The sequence below is a fragment of the Liolophura sinensis genome, chromosome 4 (genome assembly GCF_032854445.1).
Source record: "Liolophura sinensis isolate JHLJ2023 chromosome 4, CUHK_Ljap_v2, whole genome shotgun sequence".
In the NCBI taxonomy this organism is placed as follows: Eukaryota; Metazoa; Mollusca; class Polyplacophora; order Chitonida; family Chitonidae; genus Liolophura; species Liolophura sinensis.
The window spans coordinates 14,390,603-14,409,925 of record NC_088298.1 but is presented as its reverse complement, the minus strand read 5'-3'; the positions used below and the strand labels follow the sequence as shown (position 1 = coordinate 14,409,925).

Sequence of the window (19,323 nt, the reverse complement as noted above, 5' to 3'; positions counted from 1 at the left end):
GGGTTCCCCAACTTCGTTCAGCAACACTCAACACTATCCAACACCGTTGAATTGGAAATGTATGTTTTGTTGTGAAAGTGGCCAATCAGTGGGCGTGTAGAAATAACGCGACCGTTGTAAAGCACGAGCTGGGCAAAATGGCGACAGAAGAGAGAAACTGATCTCATGACGAGATGTCTTCTACGCCGAACAGCCATGGCAATAAGCGCAGATGTGAAACACATGACACGATTCTTCTGGTTGCTCACCATTGTGTCTCATGCATTGGAGAAGATACGGAGATATCCCTACAATTTCTCGAAAAATTAATTTCTTGAAGACAACATATGATTGAAAGAAAAAAATGATTACCGGCTTAAGCCCTGTCCAGAGTATCCAACATCATTCAACTGTTGTTGACTCAGCAGTATTTTCTACGTTTAGTTAAGAAACTTGGGATCCCTAAGATCGGATTACTACATCTACTTAAAGGAGGAAGGAAGAACAAACCCATCTATGTTTTTTTTTTTTTTGTCTTCTTTATTGAAATTCAAACATCTTAACAATATCTGCAAATAGACAAAGCAAGTAACATGTTAACTGCCTCTCCTGCACAACCTATTTTCCTGACCTTTTCGCATTAACCATTCGGTACGAGCATGATCAACGTTGACATATTCGGAAAAAGTTATACTGTCTGCACAGAATTTGTATGCATCTGTAAAACTTAAACAACCCAGAAAAAGCTTTTTTTACACCCATACAAATATTAATTCATGGCCAAAATGTGCATATAAAGCTGCTGTTCTCTGTGCAAAGGGTTGAGAAAATAGGATTCATCCAACTTGGAAAATGACTATAGGCTGATATGCCATATCTGGGTTTCTCTGTTGGCAAAATAACAAGTTTTTTCAAAAAAGTGAACATTAACAATTAAAAAATGCTGAAAGTGTAAAATACAGTAAGTATTCTTTCAGGGCTGTACAGTTACAAAATGTATATAGTCTAGTTATTGCTTGCTAACATGAGGAATAAAACTGGTGCTGTTGACTGAATATGAACGATCTCCATGACCGACCTATGTACTGTATTCAGTAGAAGGGCATGACGCTACAGACTAAAATATTACAAATTGACATTTCATGGTGAACTGCATATGCAGAAATTACTTTATTTTTTTTTTTTTTTTTTGATAACAGCTCAATCATGCAGAAGTCACATAGAAGAACAATTTTAACGGCCATTAATATTTCAGTTTAATTCATTTTTCTATCCATACAACCCAAATATGTCATTTCAATTTTCCAAAACACATCATGTGTAGCAGTCTTTTCAATCCCTGAACTGTAGGGCCATTGGTTCTTCCATACAAATATGATATTCACGTGCAATACACATGTACACATACAAAATGAGAAACACTATGAAACAATAAGAAATGGCTGGAAGTATTACTTTTCTTTTATACATAGCCATGTAACAGAATAACAATTTGTGATCTACATTTAATCCGAAGTTTCAATAAATATGTTGATCTCGGCATCCTGAAAGTATATATACATTTGATATAAAATGTTGATCTCAATTTTCTTGCATATCTGAGAAAAAGCACAGAGCCGCACAGGAATAGTCAATTGTTTCTTCATTCAGCTGGCTTTTCCTCCGGCTTTTCTTCTGGCTTCTCAGCAGGCTTCTCAGCTGGCTTTTCCTGTTCCTTAGCCATGGGAGAATACCCATCTTTCCCCAGCAGCCAGTATGTTGTCATTTCTCCTTTACCCTAGTGACATACCAACGAAGACATAATAATGTAATATAACGAGAATGTCCACAACCAGTGGGCCATCAGAATCACTGCTACATGTTTGTTGAATCTTCTCCTCCCCGCCAAACCAATCATGATAACAAATTTATTATCCCAAAGAGGTTTAAAGTTGTACAGAAGTTGAAAAAAGAGTTGTTGTTACTGCTCAGATGTCTCACAGACCCAATACAAATCACATCTATTTATAGCTCATAAGCTGCGATGTCACAGTATGACATGCATCCTCATTTGCATATAGACAGCTGAACTACCTAGCGGGCAGACTTGTGGAGGAGAAAATTTGTGAATAAAGTGGAATGGTACTTATGGTTGGGAGAAACTAGTGTCAAGTATCACTTGAGATGAAATATTTACACATGCTCAGAGTTTAGTGTTTCATCAATAGAGAGTCCAAGAGACGCCTGTTTTCAGAGCCTAATTTTACAACTACAATGTCAACTCTGATGTATAGATGAAAGTGGCTGATGAGGAGTAAAAAATCACAAAACGTGTTATATGTCGATGCCATGACCAAGAATACTGTTATGAATTTTGTCAGAATTGAATTTTTACTCTGGTGAACGCGATGGTAGCTCAAGGGACTCATGAGGTACGAGTGTCAACGGCAGAGATAAAGCTCAAACTCGTCAGTTGAGACTTCCAACATCAGCAATCTTTGGTGCTTCCATGCTTAGTACTCAGCATGTATAAAAATGATGTAGGCCATGTTCAGTTCCTATCACCTTAGATAATGTCTAGCTGCTGTATTAAACCTGTAACAAAATACTTGTGTATAAGTGCAAAATCTATCACTCATTCATTTAAAGTAAAACATTATGTACCTTGATAGGAATTGTTCCTCTCACTTCCAAGTCGTAGTTCTTTCCTGGATATGCAACTAAATTGTCTCTGCATGGCCCACTGACGTGGATCTTCAAAGCTGCAAAAGTAGATAAAGATTTTACAGGTTGCTGTTTATCTCCATATATCAAAACACATTTAATAGATGCTCACACACAGGTTACATGTGTATGGAAGTGTGTGTCAACAGAAGTCGAGACATCTGCAGCAGGGCAGATGTAAACATGCTGAGGAAAGAACATTAACACTTAAAATGATCAAAGGCAGCAGAGAAATGACAAGATGTTTGATCAGCATTTTATTTTTGATCATATATACATATAAAAGTACATTCATTTTCAGAAAAAAATGTTAATATGGCCATCTGTGAAGTGCTAGAAACACAAAGCCTTCTGTGCTGTTATAGGGCTCAACCATATTAATGATTGTTTGATTATATTTTACCTTCTCCATTACTTTCCATTCTCGATGCTGTGTTTACTGTATCTCCAAAGAGACAATACCTGGGCATCTTCAGTCCAACCACACCAGCAACACAAGATCCTTTAAATAAAAAAAAAGACATTTAAGTACTGTAATTAAAGTTATAGTTGTTGTACACTACACTACAGCAATGATTATTTAGCGCTAATATTTGTACATGTTTAAAAGTCTCATGTTGATTTGATTGGTGTTTTACGCCATACTGAAGAATATTTCACTTATACGATGGCGGCCAGCATTATGGTTGGTGGAAACCGGGCAGAGCCCAGGGGAAACACACGACCATCTGCAGGTTGCTGGCAGACCTTCCCACGTACAGCCGGAGAGGAAGCCAGCACGAGCTGGACTTGAACTCACAGCCACCGCATTGGTGAGAGACTCCTGGGTCATTACGCTGGGCTAGGTCTCATGTTGAAGATTTATTGATTATTTCTCAACAACTCTTGGTACTTCCACAAATTACCCAAATCGACTTAGTTTGGGGCTAGCTTAAAGCTTATTATCTAGAATGTCAGAAAACTCTTTCGTACAACATCCGAATATAAGGCATCTGAATTCAGTCTTTATTCACTAATGGGGATTTATCATCACAAGTTTTTCATGGCTGTGATTTTAAGTCATGTGCATGTCAATCATTAGAGACAAATTTGAGTCAATGACAAAGTTAGATCTACATGATCTATATACAACATCTATGGTCTTGCCTGTGTGCATTCCAGCTCTGAGCAATAATGGCATGTCTGGTCGATGTCTGATTTTGAAAGTTTTAACAGCCACCATCAAGGCAAGTGTCAGTTCAGCAATTTGACAGAAGTGGTCATCATTTCTCTTTGGAAGACCAGATACCACCATATATGCATCTCCAATAGTCTCTACCTAAATGATGAAGAAAATTTGAAAACCATACCTCATACTGAATTTAAAATACATGTATAAACTTGTTGATTATTTCATAAAATACTGTCGTAACACTTGTTGTCATCATATACTGTATTGTCCTCATATGCCAAAGCTTATTTTAATGTAATTCTATTAAATAAAATGAAAGAAAGCTGTTTAAGCTTAATGGAAGCAAGAATCAACTTTTAGTCTTTGCCAACAACTTGCAGGAGAAGACATAAAAATGATGTCAAACTCAGGTGAAAGACCCTGAAATGATATTTGCATATACTGCCTTTACTATATTTTTTTTCTTAACTCATTTGCTCTTGGGAGCGGCTTTAGCCGCAGCCTAGCCATACCCCTTGGTCCTCGCGAGCGGCTCAAGCTGCACATTTGACAGCACCTAATTTTCCCGCAAGCGGCTTGAGCCGCATAAAACACTGCCTCTGACTGGTCTATTATTGTACGGAAATTGTGATTTTTTGGGAGCTAAACCAATCAAATACTGCCTTATTAGCCCCTATGGATGCCACACGAATGGTGTTCGTAGATTTTCATTGGTTGCAAGCGATAAAAGGGTGCGAAAAAATGTGGAGAAGATTTGACGACTTTCTTTGAGGCGTTTGTCAAAATGGCAGACTCGAGTACAGCTGACGATTTCGGGGGCTTTATGAATAAAGACATTTGAGAGGATTTCGATTCGAATATTTCAGTTTCAGATGTTAACAGTGACATAGAAGAGTCTTCCGACAAAGAGGAATTAACTTTAGGTCAACTGCGCTCCAGAATTAACGAGAGACGCGAACCTGAACTATCGGAAACTGTACCGGTAACAGCAACAACACGAACTATGGAAATGCAATTTTACTCAAATCGAGTGATACATTGTTCTAATAAAGTGATTAATTTTATGTTTACACACTTCACAGAGCAAAAATACCAAGGTGCCACCGAATATTTGATGGTGGAATTATCCCCAAATCATAAAACAAAAACTTTGAATTTTTTAGTGCATAATTGTATTTCTGTTGTGGCCAGCTGGGGACCAAGCGGTGATCAGGGTTGCAGTACCGAGGGCTGTATGACGTTGTGGTAGCAAATGAGTTAAGGAGGAAGCAAAAAATATTTGAAAATATTTTTGCATCATGGGTATTTGGGACCATCTCTTAGTATTTATCGTCAATGCATTATAGTGTTCTAAATTAGGATGTGATGCATGTGTAATAAATTTATTTGAATGTAAATTTGTTGTTTATATAAAAATATAACCATGATCAAAATCCAGGCTGAACACATTTCTTAGCTGAAAAGACCAAATTCTAGTGCAAATATATTTATTAAACATGTGTTACATACTCATTTATAACATTAATATGCAAAGACAATATATATCTCAAAAGGTGGTCCCAAACACCTACCATACAAACATTATTTTCAAGTCTCTTTTTTTTTTTGTCTTTAAAGACAAATCGAAAAAAGTATTTAAGACCACATTTACAACTACAATTTACATCTGAACAATAATTACTTTTTATGTTTTCTCCACCTTTAATCATTTTACCTTGTATGCATCAAATTCATCAATGATGCTATCAAAACACACATACAAGTCGTTCAGGAAGTTCACAATCTGAAAAAAACAAAACAATATGTGTCCATGTCACATTTGATGATCTAAAGTTGTTTTATATATAGACAAAGATAGAAAACAAAATGTTCTAGTCATATCATTGGTATCATGTCTTTCAGAAAAGAATGTGACCTACATGTGACCTGGGTCATTACGCTACCCTGCGCTAGCATGCTAACCAACCGAGCCATGGAGGCCCCCCAAAACATAATAAGTACACCTTGCCAGTTGTACATATACACGTAACTACTCGATCTGTACATGTATGGGGTACTGCCTTTCTGCAGTCGTAAGTGATGAAACCTTTGAGGTAAAGTAGAGGTGTGGGTTCAACTCTGGACTAGCTTTAGCAGGGAATTTGTCGTGGACTTGATCACATTGCATGTGCAATCATGGTGACAATAAGCAGACAGTAAGCAGCCAGTGGTGCTTGAATGGCTGATATGAAGCATTTAAAATAATTTTAAAAATATCTTATATAAATATCTTATTATAAACGATAGGGATCGCATTCTCCCTCGGCTGACTCCTTGGCTTGTTGATTTACTGAGCAGGGCCCAGTTTCACGACGTTCACTTAACTACCACGGCAATCAGTACTGTAGGCATTATGTTGTCATGGTAGTTACGAGCTTGTAACATTTAGAGAGCTTCATGAATTTGGGCCCTGAACCCTACAAGTATAGGTTACAACTTTAAACATATTACCTAACTACACCATATATCAAAACTTCAAACTAACCTCTATAGGTGTGCTAGATGATGACAGAGCTGTGAATCCCTTAATGTCCGTAAACAAAATTGTCACCAGGTCAAAAGTTTCTGGTTCAACACTTCCTTGCGACTGCAGCTGGTCTGCAATTGATCTGCAATGTAAAAAGCACTCTTTTATATTAAACATAATGCATATAGTGCACAAGAGAAGTGAGAATTCAAGATGTCCCAGCCTGAGAGAAGAGATATTCAATGAGGGCAAAGCCCAAGCTGAATATAACTTGTCAAGAGCTGACAATTCCTGATGTCCCACCCCACAGCATGCACCATATGCTTTCTTATACCAAAAAACAATAGGCTACCTTTTCGATTTGTACTTTAAATTGCTGAATTTGTATGTCGATAACGGGGCTATAACCACAGTCCATTTGTTTACTTTACGAACAAGCAGATACCAGACAGCTCTCAGAGGAAGGTAACTGCTGTGATATAAACGCAAGTGATCGTTGGATATTGCCTCATGAACATGGGATACTTTGTGAGCATGATGTTGCATTCCTTGGGCGCATGATCGCTGTACATCATGTTTTGCGGAATATTGTGTGACCGTCTCTCGACCAATGGAAACAGAGAATAACCTTACGAGGTATAATAGACATAGATACCGTACTCCCCCCTCCCCCTAAATGAGGCAACTAAAGGTCATGACATTTTATTTTGCTGTTGAAACTAGTACCTCTTTCTAACAGCATACATGTGTCATCTTCTGTTTCAAACAACAGTTGTAATATAACTCTCAGAATCAAGCAAAATACATGTGAGCAACTTCAAGTCATCAGTGTTACTGATGATCTAACATATACCTTATGACAAAATGCACAATATATGCATGTTAACGGGTTTCCCTTTAGACGTCATATTGGGTTCTGTCATTTTTCTGACAGGTTATGTACATTCTTTCCCAGCAGATGACAATGATGTCACAATAAAATCAAGAGCGACGCCATAAAAAAACAGTGAAAGATGTAGTAACCTGAAAGTTTCGTAACAATCCCTTAGACAGGAATTGCACAATTGATGTGCCAGTATACTGGTGCTTTGTGAATTTTAGGCACTAAATTTACCCACCTTCAGCTATCTGATCATATAAGGCAACAAGGGTTGTTTCATAAAGAGTACTTAGTGTTAAGCAAATAGTACCTAAGTGTACTTTATTCATATCTCTACGATATTTGTTCATGGTAGTTGGTAAGGTTTACTTATTTAAGTACCAGTAATTATAATTGAAACTAAGGGAGAGTATTTTGTCCAAAATCCAAAATACATTTTTAACCAGTTGTGAACAGGAGGTATTGCTGAACACAACTGATCGACAACCAGACTTCATAGTTCATTAGCTGTATTGAAAGACTGAGTATGGTACACACATTACAAGAGTTCAATAGCTGGTTTTGCACACCTGCAGTACCGATATATGGGAAAATGAGAAGGTTGCAGAGCTTAAAAGGTATGAATATAATGTATCGAAATGTAGGTCATGTATGAGTGAGGCCCTATGTCCCGTGGTTATATTCTCTTGTATGCATTCAGTATTTCACCATAAACATATTTTTAAAAAGCAGTATACATAAGAAATACAAGAAATCTAGAACTTGAAACAATTAAGGTCACGTACGGTGGCAAAATGGTATGTAGAAGTTCTTCCACCTTTTTCTTTTCAGCCATGTACTTTCCTGTTCTTTCTTCTACAATTCCTTCTAAGTTATTGGCATACTGCTCCATTCTTTCCAACAAACTATCCATAAAGCTCTTTGCCCTGAGCAAAGAAAAGCAATCACAAATAGGATACATAGTAAGTACATTTTTAAGTAAATTTTAACATTACTACCACAGAATTACGCTATCATCATACAAAATTGTGGGATTACACGTACTTGCCTCTCTTTCAACACTGTGTTATTAAACTGGACGACATCAGCCAAATAAGTCGACTATAAAAGGATACAAATTGACCATTGATGCATTTGAAATTGAATAATTACCTTTGTTATATTACATATTATGCCCTAGTTGGAAAAATAGGAAAATTACATTCGTCAAGTCGTAAAAATTAATGTTCTTTATTTTTCAGAAAATGAAAGGCACGAAGACCAAATGATTAACACAATGATTAATCCAAGCATACTGGCAGCTTAGACATCATGTATTTTTGTTTGTTAACTTGCTTCAAGTGTAAATGGACCATTATTGTTTTGAAGAGCGTGTGTCAGGAAAAACATGTGCCACTTTGATTTCCCAATGACACCGTAAATGCTCCTCACCCTGGTCCAATGATTTCTTTTAACTCTTGTTTGACCTGCTTCATGTTCAATCTACAATGTGGGTCTTCATCCCAAGAGTGGGTCATCAGCCTCTGCATTGTGTTTGTACACCCATTGTTCTCATCCACATGAATGTGTGGCCGGAACGGAGGGTCTTGCCCTTTTCGGATTTTCTCCAACATTTCTGAAACAGTGATTGAAACTGATAAAGCTACAAGGACACAAGATTTCTTGTTCAATCTCTACAAAAACAAGTTTATTAAAACTGGCCTCACCGAAGAGAATATTTTATTTTTATAAAAGAAATTTGATAAGGGATGTCTGTATGATGGTACTACCCAACCCTAACTAACACGAATTGCACCACTTATTCATTTCACGCTTGGGTTCACTCAAACACAACGGTAAGGTTTTTTTGACAGCTAAAACATTGAGTAAAAAAAGTTGTCCTCTCCTCAGTCCTTTTGTTTGTTATAAATCTCCGGACTTATGAAGTAACTGCATTCAAAAATTAAGTGGCTTCATTTGTTATGAACCCATCAGCAGAGGCCAGACAGAGGCTTCAGTTGAATAAACCAACCTGTGGCTTTCAATATACTATGATATAATCATATAATATAATAAACTGCAATGAAGTTTATGTGAAATATCTGGCAGCACAAAGAAACTACATTCAAACAATTAAAGGATATCGGGGCCTAATCCAGCCCTTCTCAGCATCCGATTACCGGACGCTACCGTTCCCTCGAAATGCCCTTTGCATCAAAAAAAAAAATATTAAAAAAAACTTAAACAAAAAAAAAAAAAAAGAGAGACAGCCCGAATTTATTATAAGACTCGGATTATCCACTTAGTCGCTAGGCTTCAGCTAGCCACTCGACACATTAGTTTGGCGAACATAATTTCTGTGTGGCGAAGGCAAGTTGGCATCCCTTCGCCACAGTAGCTAAAGCAATGGATGCCTTTCAACTTCAGTTCTTTAGGTTTAACGTTTGTAAATTTACTCAAATTTAATGTTGGATCCAGAATCACGAAAGCGTATTTGACTTCAGTGTGAAAGAACTTGGTAATGAAAACAACAAAGCTTTTAAAAAGCATTTTAAATCGGACTCAGATTATGTGGGACGGGAATTACTTCCCATTTACTTTAAAAAAAAATACCGACCGACCGACCTGACTTCAAAAACAGGGCTTGTTACCCGCAACAAACAACTTTTTATGAGTTCCTGAGGTATGTATGATACAGTGTGATGATCAGATGCACGTCATCTGGGATGGCAGAGTTCTCTACATATCAGTAAATACAAGCCATCCTTAGACTGAATTTTAGGGCTAGGTACGTGTTGTGCTGTGCACGTGCGGTGGAGGTCAACAGTGGAACCGAGGCCCTTAAAAATGTATGAGAATCAAAATATTCAATGAAGTGCCCTTCACCGGTGGTTCCACCAGCTGCCCTTTTCAGGCCAGATAAGACCCTGGATATATACATAAAAAGGAACCTCTACAAAGATTATGTTTCTATGGCAAATGAAGAAAATTATTCCCCAGAATTTTTGTTGAAAAAATTTCATTTTGGGAGGTGGGGGGTGGGGGGGGGGAAGAGTATATTTATACCTGTTACATAACCCTCTACATTATGAATTTTTTCCATCAGCGGTCAGATTTTTCACAAAAATTATATCATCATTGATCTTGCTCAGAATTCGGTGAACACCCCCAAAGTGCCCCGAGCCCAGTAAACCGTGTCGCTACAGGGTGGACAATGTGATATGTACACAGATATTGCATGGCTTCTTCGGCCAGTTTAGCGCCCCCTCCGCACCCCTACACCGGCCCCCATTTGGTCTGTTCACCACATTTTTGCCCTCGTTAAGCCAGACCCATCCAGTCTGTCAGAGGGATCATCGTTGACGTTACAACTGCAAGCTACTTAATTTCTGGACTGACCTCTGGGGCTGCAAGAAAATTGTACTTTGAAGCCATTTTTACCCCTAAAGCGAAAGTTGAAAACTTTGTTTGTACTGTTATATGTTATTACACATAATCTGCTCAATAAGAAATAAAACCAAAGCATTTCATGGATCCTTTAAATGGCCTCATTCGTCATGAACAAATCAGCTGAGGCCAAGCAGGGTCTTTTACAGTCATTTTGGCTGAATAAGCCAACCTGTGGTATACCATTCTATACACCCAATAAACTGCAATGAAGTTATGTGATATGTTTGGCAGCACAAAGTGTAGGGGAGTGCAATAGGCAGATTATATGATCTACTCTGAGCATGTATGCACGCTTGGTGTTTTACATCGTACTTAACAATCGTATGACGATGAGTAATCATTATGTGGGTGGACATATACTGTGTCTTCTTGTGGCAGAAATATTGTGCCTAAGACACCAGACCAGTCACATTATACCGTCACCGGGCCAACCAGTCCCGTTTCCTTGCTTTTTCCTTTCAGTGCTGAGCACCAAATCAAAGCATTCTTATGTAAAATCCAGTGACCATGACATGACTCGTGCGAACTGGACTCAAAATGAACAAGTAAGGCTAAAGAAACTCATAAACCTGGCAATCAATTGATTTTGAAAGCCTTGTCAACAGTTTTATACAATATAAGCTGATAAGCTTTTAACAATGCCTTTCACATACAAGGTACTTCGGGAGGAAAAGTTTACCATCAGCAGTGTAGTCCCCATCTTCCACATGGAAAGTTCCCAGTCTCATAGTAATCTCATTGATGATAATTGCCATTGAGTAGATATCTGCTTTCTGCCACTGACTACTTGTAAGTGTGTTACCGCGTAGTACTTCAGGAGCACTCCAAAGCAGGTCTGAAGGACAACAGAAGTATCAAATCAGTCGCTTTGACTAGCAATATCTGTTTTTAACTGAAATTAAAATAGCACCGGTATGACAGAACACAATACCTGTCATATGAACCTAGGCAAGAAAAAACAAATCCCACATAATTGGCAGGCCATATAAATTGCATTATAAATCAGTTGATCTTCTCTAGCTTTCAACGTAATATACGTCAGCTCATACTATGACTACATGTATAAAATACATAAAAATAATTCATATTACCACTGAATTATAATTTCGGGTGTGACAAAATGAGACAAAACTTGTCTCAAAAAGTCGAGTGCTATAGTACTCTTGGACTACTAGAATTCTGAAACAGAACACAAACTGATTATCCTGTGGGGGCCTCCGTGGCCGAGGTGGTTGGATATGAGTTCAAGTCCCGTTCATGCTGACTTCCACTCCAGCCATATGTGGGAAGGTCTCTCAACAACCTGTGGATGGTCATGGAAACCCTGTCTGCTTTCCTCCCACCATAATGCCGCCTGTCGCCGTATAAGCTAAATACTTTTGAGTACGGTGAACGCCAATCAAATAAATAAATACATAATTATCCTGTGTTAAATAGTCTTTCTGAGAGAACTTCTTCCAAGGTTTGAATATATGCCATACCTTTTGGATCTCTTTCTTTCGTCTCAAGCCATTTTCTTGGACCAAAATCTGTTACTTTCATTGTGAATCTACCATCGACAACACAGTTTGAGCTCTTCAGGTTTCCATGATACTTCAATGAGCTGTCATGGATGTACGCTAGGCCCTTTTGTTCAAAGAAATGGCGAAGTATGTGATTCAGACAAAATTTCAATTAATGTGTCAAATGTGTATATGTGACAAACTGAAATTACACTAATTTGTTCAGGAGAACTTACATGTATTAGATCCAAATGTTCATTCATTTTAATATTTTTCTTAACGTGTCACAAGCCTGAAGCTACACATACATGCAAATTATTCTGTCCCTCTCTCAAAATTGGTCAGAAGAAGACAATTACTGCTACAAGCATCTCATAATCACCTTTATTAGATCTTGCATCAATGATTTCTTGAAGGCAAGGTCAAGATTAATTGAATCATTTTCCAAAATGTCCTGTAAAGAAATAGATATTAACATCTGATCAATATTCTCATGTATATTGGTAAAAATGACAATAATTTCTTTAAAACTTTAAGATATATTTAAGGAAGATAAGTTTACGCAGACCTTTCTGAACTGTCCACCAAGAACATGCATTTACTAATCATAATCAGGGTTGGGATTAAGCGGCGAACGCTTCTTCGGGTTACGCATGGGTCGCCATCCGTCTAATTATGAGGAACAGTCACCCGTTCACAGGGAAAAGGCCTTTAAAATTTGTACCGCAAGATGTGTTTAAGTCAATTTACCTCGGCACTTAAATACTGTCACTATTTTGTACGACGAACGGCCCACGCTCATAGCAATCTATGTAGCATTTCGGGTATTAAACGAGCCTCCACACTAAAGGCTTCCACGTAACCACACATGCTGAAAGTCAGCTAAAATGGTCAGTTGACCTCCCGTGAAAATGTCGAAAAGTAAGGGGACAACTTCTGAGTTTGTCACAGAAAAAAAAATTTCTTTCATGAGACTTTCATGGTGACTTTACATATGAAACGAGTAAGGACAAACGATTGACTACACTCCAATGCAAAGTATGTTTGAAACATATTTCCGAGATTCACGGCGAGGCAAAGATTCGAGGCATCCATGAACAGTCACTGCAGTCCCTCATAAACTATGTGGACGGCGTAACTTATGTCAACAAATCCAATGTGACAAGACATGTCAAGTCCGGGTCTTTGCATGACTGGGCAAAGCGAGTTCAATGTCATAACAGGGGTCTGCCATTCAAAAATTATTCTTAAACAGTGCGAGAGAACAGCAAAGATATCACTCTGTCAAAGCACTGATGACCGTAGCAAAGGAAAGACTGCTTTCCAACTTGCAAGATATGATCAACCTGCAAACTAAAAATGGTTAATTTGAGATGTTACATACGAAATTGAAATGGAGGACGGCCAAAAGTAATGATGTTCCAAGTCTTTTTGTTGTTGTTGTCAGTGTTGTCCGAAGTTCAAACAGCGGTCTTTGACAGCATGTCTTGACAATTTCGGGTATGTCTACATATTAGGAAGGAGTGTACACTGTTTTCAAGAACTGGCCAATGTAACCTATTGCTAAGTTAAATGAAGACATAAAACAAGTAAAAATAGGGTAAATATGTCACATTGTGCTTTATTCAACAAAACAAATTATTTATTTTACAATGAGGTCTATTCATTGTGTGAAACATTTTTTTATGGGAAAGGCACAATGAACAAGTTTCACGTCACAAACATTCACATAAAATGCAAGAACTTGCGAAATTGTTACCATGCTTTCTAGGGTAATGTATAGACAATGCAGCCCTGATCATATTACATGACATGTAGCTTTCTCGTAAATCACTTCCACCAAGAATGGAATGAAAAAATATCTTTGTTACAAGAACAGAAGAAAGACATCACGCATGGAGGAACCATTTATTATACATTCTTCAGATACATCTAAATACAAACTCTTTCAACTTATATTGCTAGTTTGACAAGCAATGACTGTATGAAACCACTGTTACACAATCAATCAATTTTACACACCTTTCATTCCATCTGAATTCATCTGGGTGTTGGTTCAAATCATATACTGTTAAGCATAAATCAGCAGAATGGAAAGAATTCCATGAAGGCATTTTGTAGTTACAGAGTCAGAAAAGAAAAGTGTATCTGTGCAAAATGGGAAATTATTACCAGATCACTTCTGTGAGAAAAGCCTTTTGAACGAGTCATTTTTTTTCTTCATTTGTTCACTACGTGGGTACTACATGGTTTCAAACAAACTACAAATTCTCCAAAATCATATACTCAAAATCTAACTTGTCCTGTAGCGTGTTTTTATTTTTACCACTTTTGTACATCAAATTCATATTGTAATACTGCGTTGTTGTTGCACATAAGTCAGCGTCAACGTGTTAATTTCGTTTTTTTTAAACGACTGAGTGGCAGATACTTTTTCACTGGCAAATGACTCCCACAACAAGGAAAACCTTCTATGAAAGAAATGAAAGATATTTGTCCATCTTTTAACTTGTTATGGGAGAGGAAGAATGAGCTAGTTTTAGCAGTCGTAGTGATGCATTACAAAACTCTGGTAAATTACAAACTCACTCGTAAATCACTACTTGAAAGAAGATTGCCACGTTGTGATCAAAAACACACACATCAGATATTTTACTTCAGTTTCATGTATTATGTTATCTTTAAAATCATTCTAACACAGAACTATATTTTCCATCGTCAACTTCTCACAGCCAGCACTGAGGCCTACCAATGCTTAGCCACGTGTGTGTGATCAGTCACAGTGCAAACCAGATAATTAAGAGAACATATACTGTATATGATACATATTCTTCGTAGCCATCCATACACTGTATTACACTATATAACATATATATGTAAATGTGCCAAATGTGATAAATCTGCCTTTGGATATTGTTCAAAAGCATGCATACCCTGTGTTATTTGACACAGATCAACGATTTTCAACATACATTTAGCATATGTATAGTCCTTTACACAGAGATTTCAACTTTACAGCTGTAACAGTTTTCTGTCATGTGACCTGCAAAAATGGGGGAATTTGCGCTTTTTTGTGTTTTGATCACAATTTGGTACAAACACATGCATCACAGAACAAAAATAAGACCTGATTCGTGATCAAGATGTTGAACTATGTAAGATAACATGTAATGAATCATCAAATTAAATTTTTTTGTCTTCCCACGATGTTACATCATGTATCCGTCAAAGCCTAATTTGCATGCATATTACATCTTTTTTCTGTCTAAATAGCCTCCATGGAACGCTTGTTGTGTGCGATACATTTTGAGTCAATCGGACATTGCATTTTGGATGTCAAATTTGTTCATTTCAACCCAAAATAGCCGCCAGATCACGTGTCTCATATCACCCAACTTTTTACTCGTAAGAGCATCTCCGGATCTATCACTTACCTACCTATTTCTGTTCAGACGAGTTAGCTGTAAAAGTTTTCAATCTTGAAAAATGAAAAAATGTTGATTGTTTTGTTTTTTGGCATGTACTCCTTCCGGTTTGCCCACGTCACCTCCAGCTGTGAAAAATTTGTCTGCTTGCCTTGGGATGATGTTAGGCCTTAAGATTGCATCTCTAGCTTCATTGGTTAAGGAGATGCACCAACTTCCATTTTTCATGACGTCACAACCAGTTTTGCAAAACTTGCATTTTCGGAATCTGCGTCTAAAACTGTACTAGGTAAAACAATTTCCGACCGTAAAAAAAACAGTTTAGAAAATAGTATGAAAAACTTCATGTCTGTATTTAAAACATACTGGAATTTGATAACTGTGAAACTTGCCATTTTTTCTACAAACGCAGGTCAAATTTGTGAAGAAACAACAACAGAAACAAAAACGTGACAATACGTTGAAAATAAACTTTTCCTTCACTAATTCAACCTGAAGTAAGTATACATCATGTGTCTAATAAAAAATAGGACAATATTATTTCCTTCATGTATTCTATACCCTTGAACATAGCCCTTTAACAGTTCTACTTTTAAAGAAAATGTTGGATATGGTTAAGATTTACGCTCACAAAATTAAAGGTTTAATTAACAATTTGCTTTTACAACTGCTCTGGACTTCAATTTATATTCTAACTTAAATTTTCTTTCCCTCGAGTTCTTATAAGGCCATATCAACATCGGCCCCCTAACTTTCTTTTTCCTCTATGCATTTCCTGGTGACGTAAAATTTGGTAAACCACCCTCTCTTTTCAGTTTTTTCTGCATTTTCAGCCACAGTAGGCCTGGGGAGCACCAATATATTTCTGAATCCGCCTACGTTTCTCCTTCATAGCAGATATTTCTGCCAGGTGGAGGCCCCTCTTGCGGTCTTTCTCAGTCTCCTCTTTGTCACGCTTTCACTCTTCCAGATCTTAAACATATCTTTGCCGTGAGCACTAAGGAGGAGAGGTATTGTAAATCTCATGCCTTTCAAACCACCGACGCTAGTGATGTAGTTGTGAACTCACCTCTGCGCAACGTAAGATGGGGTCTTTTGATTTTCTACTACGATCTGGGTGTTTGCTAATCCACGTTCCACCGTAGCTTGGCCATGCGACATCAAGACTTTCACTACATCCCACAACAAAGGTTGCAGTTTTGATGCATTGAAAAAACGTCAAACCGGCTTGTTTCTGTATTGAATTTTTGGAACCACTTCTTTTCGTTGACACCAGCCACATCAAGGAAGTCCTGTAACTGTCGATTTGCATTGTCGCAGTCTGCCTCCTTGATTTTTTTGCAAGCTCCCAATTTTGTCAGGACACAAGAAAATTCAACCACACACTCAGCTGGTTGTTCTGCCATTCACCTCGGCTAAATACATGTGCAATTGCAATAGAATCCAGCGAGTTTTTTTCCACGAGCTTTTTGACCGACGCTGAAAGAAATCTTCTGCAGCCAACGATAAAGTTCACCCTCTGATGTTCTTTCACCTTTTTCAAGGCAATAAGATCTTTTAGACACTTGCCAGCAGTAAATCCAAAGTCCGCCTTATGGTAGGTGAGTACATCTTTTTCTTTCATTTCAAGATTCACCAGTTTTTTGGGCATGTCAGCTTGTCTGAGAACATCTAGTTTAACTATACGTGTCACCAAGCCTCTGATATTCAGCGGAAACACCTAGCTCTCAGATCGGTTGGCTATGTTCCCACCTTAGTTTCCACTTTAATCCCTCTGAGCCATTACCTTCACCACTCTGGAACTCGATCCTGTCACCTGTACTCTTCATAGTGCCAATGCTGTATGCCACAAAAAGAGGTGCCCCATGATCTTAAAGTAATTCTCAATTCATATCACCTCAATATGTGAGAACAACAAAGACCATAACGTCACAAACAACAAGAACATAACCAACACACCTAGCTCCCACTCAAACGGCATCAGAAACTTCGCAAGCTTCCATTTTCAAATCACCCGATTTGGTTGCTAGGCTGGACTCGGCTGCTCTTCCCAAAATTAAGATCATTATTTTTCACAACGTAACTGATTATAGCTCATTTCTGTTCATTATTAACATATAAATTTAAGTTAAGACTCCCTAACAATTTGTCACTCGCCCTTTATAATGTGCACATCTCACTGGTTCCAATCAAATTATTCCACAAGTTTATCTTTTTCCAAACGATGCCAAGTGCGGCCGACGCAAATTGAAAATGGCAGTTAGCAAAGTTTGGCTTGTGTCCATGTAACAGATACATTTGTGTTAATTGTGGCAATATCGTCTTTATTAGAACTAGGTGATATGAAGTAAGAACTACTGAAGAATTACAGGACACATGTTTTTGTAGCGTACAGCTTTGACATGTTAAGGACAGCTTACGCAAAAGGGCTGAGTTCCAGGTTGTTGAATGGAAGAGTACAGATCTGTATTTATGACAGTTAAGCCGGGAAGAATGAAACAGATCTCAGATCTACAGAAATACCGTACTACCGGTAATGGCAGTGTAATCTTCACGACCCCGGCGCCGAGTTTTTGGAAAGCCTGTAGATGTTGGACAAAAAACATTCAAAGCCACATTCACTTGTCGCAGATCCATCCTTAATACACCATGTGAAAGCTGCAACTTCCACTGTTGATCAGAAGGTCAATTTTATCTGACAATGCTGAATGAATTTTACGAAAAAATGTCTGATTATCGTGGGCCCATCCATAGAAATTTGTAGGAAAGCGTGCAAAAGAAGTTTGCCGGGTACGGTCTCTGAAATAGTTGACAAGTTCATCAGGTGTACCGTATCCAAGAAAACAGTCCAGATTCTGGAGTCCAGAAACCAAGTGTGTACTTTGTTTGTACTGCCATCAAACATCCATCTGTGTAGGTCAAGTTGTCTCTGTTGGAGCCTTTGATTAACGGACTATAGTGCTAAACCAAATGTGATGAAAAAAGCACTTTTTCTCTTTACGTGAAAACTGGTTAGCAGTGTTACTGTTCAGAAAAATGTCTTTAAAAAGGTTGTCAATCCACTCACAGTTGTGGTAAGAATAATGACTTGCCACTGTTTCCTATGCCCATAATGTTTCAGCTTTCGTTTTTGCACAGAGATCAAACTGTGAAATACCCACACCAGACATCAAGCCAACTGAAAGCACTATTGGCAGAAGCGTAGGCTGTGGAGGCTCTCGCGGAAAAAAAGTATGTTGTCGCACAACTTTGACAGCGCACTTCTCACTGACGAAAATATAGGTCCCACAAGTGGCTATTGAAAACTGGAGGATACGTGCTTCCAATTAACATTATTTACCAAAAACAAACAAAAATCAAGTACTTTCAAGAACCGGCACATAAAATGTCATATCCTTAACTCTTTCGCTACCAGGAGCAGCTTAAGCTGCTTAAGCTTAAGCTTGGTCCCCGTGAGCGGCTCATGCCGCACATTTGACGGCACCTCATTTCCCCGCGAGCGGCTCAAGCCGCAAAATACACTATCTCCGACTAGCCTATTTTTGCTTGGAAATTGGGATTTTTTGGGAGCTAAACCAATCAAATACTGCCTTAAGAGACAATATGGAAACCACACGAGTGGTGTATGTAGATTTTCACTGGTTGCAAGCCATAAAAAGGCGCAAAAAAATTTGCAGAAGATTAACTACGCTCCAGAATTAATGCGAGACGCAAACCTGAACAATGGG

The 19,323-nt window shown here is 38.0% G+C and overlaps 1 protein-coding gene across 1 annotated transcript in view; it reads right to left on the bottom strand.

Annotated features, from left to right (window-relative positions):
• Window positions 1-515: 515 nt before the first annotated feature.
• Window positions 516-19,323, bottom strand: part of LOC135464580 (atrial natriuretic peptide receptor 1-like) — a 51,062-nt gene continuing 32,254 nt past the window's right edge. Inside the window, exons 16-26 of the mRNA XM_064742016.1 lie at window positions 12,553-12,624; window positions 12,150-12,294; window positions 11,348-11,503; window positions 8,671-8,854; window positions 8,025-8,165; window positions 6,378-6,501; window positions 5,568-5,636; window positions 3,829-4,000; window positions 3,086-3,184; window positions 2,623-2,720; window positions 516-1,756 (exon numbers count right to left, since the gene is read on the bottom strand). Coding sequence (XP_064598086.1) covers window positions 1,622-1,756; window positions 2,623-2,720; window positions 3,086-3,184; window positions 3,829-4,000; window positions 5,568-5,636; window positions 6,378-6,501; window positions 8,025-8,165; window positions 8,671-8,854; window positions 11,348-11,503; window positions 12,150-12,294; window positions 12,553-12,624 — 1,395 coding nt within the window. The 3' untranslated portion in view covers window positions 516-1,621. The remainder of the gene's footprint in view (window positions 1,757-2,622; window positions 2,721-3,085; window positions 3,185-3,828; window positions 4,001-5,567; window positions 5,637-6,377; window positions 6,502-8,024; window positions 8,166-8,670; window positions 8,855-11,347; window positions 11,504-12,149; window positions 12,295-12,552; window positions 12,625-19,323) is intronic.